At 40.7% G+C, this 6075-nt stretch overlaps 1 protein-coding gene across 3 annotated transcripts in view; it reads right to left on the minus strand.

Moving 5' to 3' along the window:
• LOC101848680 (ras-related protein Rab-15) overlaps positions 1-6075 on the minus strand; it is a 16813-nt gene that overhangs the window by 9028 nt on the left and 1710 nt on the right. The window contains exons 1-2 of one of the 3 annotated variants that reach the window (XM_013086212.2): positions 5588-6012; positions 231-439 (exon numbers count right to left, since the gene is read on the minus strand). In XM_013086212.2, coding sequence (XP_012941666.1) covers positions 231-354 — 124 coding nt within the window. In that variant the 5' untranslated portion in view covers positions 355-439; positions 5588-6012. Of the gene's footprint in view, positions 1-230; positions 440-5587; positions 6013-6075 lie in introns of those variants that run through there. The other 2 variants (XM_005104976.3, XM_005104978.3) reach the window with 2 other exon arrangements.

The raw sequence follows: 6075 nt of genomic DNA on the forward strand, positions 1-6075 counted from the left end.
TATTATATTATTATTATATAAATTATTAGTAGTAACTGGATATTAAAGCTCACGTCTCGATTGCCATCATTATAATTGAAAAAATGTTCATAAATGCGAGAAATATCTAGGAACAAGGGCCGGATGTCGTAACAGATGACATGCTGGACTCAATTCAGAGTCCCAATATAATTTTTGTCTATTCGGACAAGAGTCCGAATAGTCACTTCGCATAAAATATACACACTTACCCAATGTGGTGATGTGGGAATGATGAAATTCTCGGTTTGCATACTGGCAGATCATACAGGTTTTGCCCACACCAGCATCCCCAACAAGAAGAAGGCGCACTAAATCGTCGTATCGTTTTGCCATGATGATAATGAAGTATGGTGAAATCTACAAGTAGGTAGCGTTTGACAATCAAGCAGTCTGGAAGTGGAAGGACAAAAATATAAATCTAGATTATTTAGATCTAGTTTTCAATTCACAATCTATCAAACAATCTGTATAAAATAAGGCCGGCTCTATTTCTCCGAACGCTAGGGAAAATAAATTTGAACTCTATTTCTCCGAACGGTTTCCGTTCTCGAGATTTGTTGATAATTTGCGAATGGAGTGGCCACGAGCGCGCATGTGTTAGTGTGTGTGTGTGTGTGGGTGTGTAAGGTGTGAATGGGGCGTGGGGGGTGAAGGGATTTCATTTTTTGGGGTTTACATATGAAGGATTAAATAGTTTTTGCTTTAGGTGTGACTAAATGTAAAATAGGTTACAGGTTGAGCTCTTACGTTCCTTTAGAACGCATTTTCAAATGAAGTATAGTCCCGGAACGTTGCCCCAACCACAACCGAAATATCTGAATATTCAGACATTAAAAAATCTCTAGCTCTAGAAATTGACTTAGATACAAAAAATGCTTCTTCCCAGTCCTTGCAGAAAGGCATATATGACAGATGACGCCTAAATCTCACTAATAACCCAAAAATCTCGAGAACGGAAACCGTTAGGAGAAATAGAGATCGAGTTTATAATTTTCCCGAGCGTTCGGAGAAATAGTCACTACCATAAAATAATATTATAAACATGAATACGATACAAAAACAATTTCAGATCATGCACAAGTGGAAATCAAAATGTCACTAACTTTTTTTCCACATATAACATTAACAAACTAGAATCTAGAAATTATTGATTCTATTCTAATATTATACGGAGTGATTATTCTCACCCGGGGTGAGGATAAACTGGATATTATTCTCACCCGGGATAAGAATAAAATTGATACTATTCCGTTTTTTTCATTTCCGCCCTTTTTATTTCGTTTCGGGCATCATGGGACCCCTGTCCCTCAGCGCTCCAGACGACAAAACTCGCCTCCCTCTCACACTCCACTGAGCGCATAAGGCGACTAAAATCGCCAACGGGCGGCCCAGCTCTCGAGCGTGGGAGGCTACTATTGTCGATTTGGGGGAAACCCTTATCTTTTTCTAAAGCAAATAGCGTCACATTTTGTTGAGATTGGTTCTGTAGGCCCTAAGGCAAATTTTACTCTTGAATGGTTTAACCAATGGACGAGGCTAGCCGTACTACTCTTGATGGCTAGACTAACCATAAAAAAGGCCTACTGAATTGTAAATAAATTTTTAGTTTGCAGTACGTAAATAACTTTTGTATTTGAGACGAAACCAGGTGCCTTGATGACAGTGCATGTATTTTAAACCTCCTGTATTCTAACGTTAATGGAAGAGGCAAGCCGTGCTTAATGACGGCTTAGCGCTAGACTGGTTGGCTAGACAGCTGGGCTAGCCGTACTTATTCTTAATATGATGGCTAGACTGACCATAAAAAAAAATAGGCCTACTGAATTGTAAATATAAATGTTTAGTTTGCAGTACCTAAAGTATGAATCGTATTTGAGATGAAACCAAGTGCCTTAATGACAGTGCATGTATTCTAAACCTCCTGTTTTCTAATGTTAATAGGGCCTAAGATAAGTACGGCTAGACTTCTTGGCTAGCCGTACTTAAGTACGGGGAGACAGCCAGGCTAGCCGTACTTAAGTACGGGTAGACTGTCAGTCTAGCCGTACTTAATATTGATGGCTGAATTGTAAATGAAATTTTTAGTTTGCAATGCCTAAAGTATTTGTATTTCAGACAAAACCAAAAGGTCCTTACTGACTTGCATGTATTTGAACCTGAATAATTACTAGATCTAGATCTAGATCTAATGAAACCTGTGTACTCAACTTTACAGGTTTGAGTCGATAGGGCCAAACCTAGATCTAAGTACGGCTAGCCACTTCACTGTTAATAGGGCCTAAAGATTTAAGTACGGCAAGACTACAGCCGTACTTAAAAGTACGGCTAGACTTCTTGGCGTACGGCTAGACTGTCAGGCTAGCCGTACTTGATGGCAGAATTGTAAATGAAATTTTTAGTTTGCAAAGCCTAAAGTATTTGTATTTCAGACAAAACCAAAAGGTGCCCACTGACTGGTAATATTAAAACATAGGCTGGCACTATTTCTCCGAACGTTCAGGAAAATAAAGCTGGGCACTATTTCTCCGAACACTCTGAAATCACATCCTTTCCCGCAAATTTCGGATATATATATAATATAGATCTATAATTATAGTATAGGCCTACCAAAGATTGTTCGTATACATTATAGTTCAATCGGTCCAAAAAATGTCTGCAGTAAATATTGATATATATAAAGAAATGCTACAGTTCCAAACAGTTTTTCGCTACATATATGACGTGTTGCCTATGAAGGGTGCTGCTCTTAAACTTAAATGTGTTGTGTTCACTCGTGAGCTGTCCAGATCTAGATCTAAATCTAAGGAGGGTTTTATTGATAACGACACATAGAACTAGCATCTTCACTTAGCTTCACTTCGTCTCTTTCTCACTTGTTGTCACCACGTTGATTTGTTGAATACGTTACAGTTACTTTTATTTTTCCCTCTTAGTGGTGTTTTATTTTGTATGTAATTTTTTTTCTTGTTATTGTTCTGATGTGTTGTTTTTCTATCCGTTTTTTTTTGTTGGGAAAAAAAAAGGGGGGGGGGGGGGGTGTTGGTTTAGTGTAAAGTCATTTAATTTGATGTTCCTACCTTCATTAGATTATATATTATATACATGTATATTAAATATAGATTTAAATGTGTTATGTTAGAGCGTACGTTCCACCAAAACCGATTACATCATGTACTGACACTGGCAGGCCCCTTAATGTGTGTTTTTCCAAAATTTATATGTAATATTAATATCCTGTACCTTTTTTTAAAAATACGCTCATTTAGGGCTAATCTTCTTTGGACAGGTGGACACACGCCCTTATTTGTTAATTTTTGTTGTTGTTTATGGGCTGTTCTAATTTTGATTTCATTCTCTTGTGAAACCTTTCTTTTTCACGTTTTTACACTCTAAAAATCTCTAAACTAGCTATTGAAAATTGAAATAGATATAGACCCAAAAATTTGCTCAAGGACTGTGTGTGTGTGTGTGTGTGTGTGTGTGTGTGTGTGTGTATGCATGTGCGTGTGTCTGTGTGTGGTAGTAAGTGTGTAAGTGGAGAGTGAGGAGTGTGTGTGTGTGTTGTTGTTTTTTTGGCTTTACTTCAAACAGCCTTTATTCAGTACATGTAACAGTTCAAAGTATACAAAAATAGAAACACAGGATCCATTCACTCCAGGGCTCATGAGTCGTTCCTCTCTTTCAGTTTCACTCATTCATTCAATTCCCGTGTTCTCTCCGGCGGCTCATCCCCGTCCGCATGACTTTCACACCCCACCCCCTCCCTCCACGCACACACAAAGAAAATCTCACTCATTCCCTTGCACTTGCACCCTGCGAACCAAGGACAATAATATAGGCAAAACACTGCCTTAGCCGCATTTCTTTCGTTCGTGAGCTGTGGACCAGGCCAGGGAGTCAGTGTCGTTGTCTGGTTGGTCGTCGCCTGTGGATACATTCGTACATTCTTCCTTTCACCCGCTCTTTCACTCACACTGTTTCTCCATCCACAGCTCAGCCCGTCATACGTTCAAAAGTTGCCCACTGATCATGTTTAGTTAGTGTGTGTACATGTACATGATGGTGGTGGGTGTGTGGTGGGTGTTACTGAAGGTTGTCTGTAGGCGAGCTTGCCATGCGGTGTTCCTTCCCAGACCAGAGGCAGAATGAAAGTTGGCGCCGAACTCTCGTAATAAATAGGCAAAAAATAGGCAAAAAATCACGAGACCGGAAGCCGGAAATCGTTCGGAGAAATAGTCACTTCGTAAAACATAACAACTACTAGATCTAGATCTAATGAGACCTGTGTACTCAACAGGTTCGAGTCGCGAAGTGACTATTCGGACTCGAGTCTGAATATGAAAAAATGTTATTCGGACTCTGATTCTTGTCCAGCATGACATCACTTCCGACTTCCTGTGACTCGTGAATCCGGCTTCCTGTCCTGCCTCACTCGTGACTCGCCTCAGGCTGGGTAGAGACCGGGATCACTTCGGGCAAAAAGGCGTTTTGTGCAGGAGCCGAGTTTTAATCTTATGATGAATTTGAGGCTGGCCTGAAAAGTTACAGCGCTTCTAATAACTGTTTATTTGTCAAGAGGACATCAGAAGCAATTAAAGATGGCTCGTTAGCGTGTGTCGGGGTCGGATGGGCGGCCAGCACACGTGTGGCTGTGTGCGTGTCGGGGAGGGGGGTGGGGGGCACTATCGGCCCGGGCGTTGAACGTCGCATACGCGTCAGTCTTTTTCCCCCCGGCAACTGATCATTATTACAATAATAAGTTAGTTTTGACATAGATCTACATAATGAATTGTGCGCTGGTCTATGGAATCAAAAGTTGCTGTATGTATGCTCAGCTCTACACAGCAACACAACTTTTTCTTGGTAAATAATCGAGATGACACAGGCTTGTTGTGTATTTGAACGATTCTGTCTTTTTTTTTTACACAGCTCATAATATGCAGGTGCCAGGTGGTCTGCTAATCTTCAATTTTACCCTTTTCTACAACAAAGAAAGTGGGAAACATGGGGGGTGGGGGGCGTATCATTGAGGCGACAGGCATTGGATTGGCAGAAAAGGTGTGGGGGAAACTAAAAAATGTCGGAAAATTGGAAGCACTGAACGTTAGATCTAGAATCTAGAACGAAGACACTTCCTTTTTTCCGGACCCGAGTCCGAATAACATTTTTTCATAATTCGGACTCGAGTCCGAATAAGAAATTTTTTTATTCGGACTCGAGTCCGAATATGAAAAAATGTTATTCGGACTCGATGGCCATTATAGGGCCAAACTTAGATCTAAGTACGGCTAGACTGGCAGTCTAGGCGCACTTAAGAACGGCTAGCAACTTCGCCCAATTAATTCGGGCACCTCACAGGGTTTAAATTTGTCCCGAACAAGAACCAGATTTATGATGAGCCATGCAGATGCATCATGTAGCCCATTGACTGAATACTAACCATCATCACATGTAAACAATAATGACTCAGTCGCAGACTTCTAGATCTAGAGATCTTAGATCTAGATCTAGATCTAGATTAGTCAGTGAAAAGTAAGTCCAACAACAACAAAAAGAGAAGTTTTACCCGAGTTTCAGTAAGACATGCTGTCACATTCTTAGCAAGACGAACACTAGGACTCCATGGCCATGAGACTAAAACACCACCACCGTCCACCACCAAATCCTATGTCCATATCCACGCGAATCACGAGGCGAAGCAAGTGTACACATGAGCTACCCAGGCCTAGGCCATGGATGGAAAACACGATAAGTCACGATGTTTGATTTTGAAGATCAAGATACGGTTGAATTGTCCGACCGATGTACTGCTTGCTGGGCCTATCAGTGAGCAAACTCTGGAGTACAGTATGTCTTGGAAGCTTGAACTTCATAGAATGATAAAGACTAGGTTTTTGTTGTGGTTTAAAATTCCAGTATAGAAAATATTAACACAAGTTGTAAAGCTCAATTCTAAAACGTATGTCAAGTCTACACAAAATTATTTTGAGTTCTTAGTTGTTTACAAACCAAGAGTGGTTGCCCTTTGTACCCCCCCCCCCCCCACCCCATGAC

This window comes from Aplysia californica, unplaced genomic scaffold, assembly GCF_000002075.1.
Source record: "Aplysia californica isolate F4 #8 unplaced genomic scaffold, AplCal3.0 scaffold00444, whole genome shotgun sequence".
NCBI lineage: Eukaryota > Metazoa > Mollusca > Gastropoda > Aplysiida > Aplysiidae > Aplysia > Aplysia californica.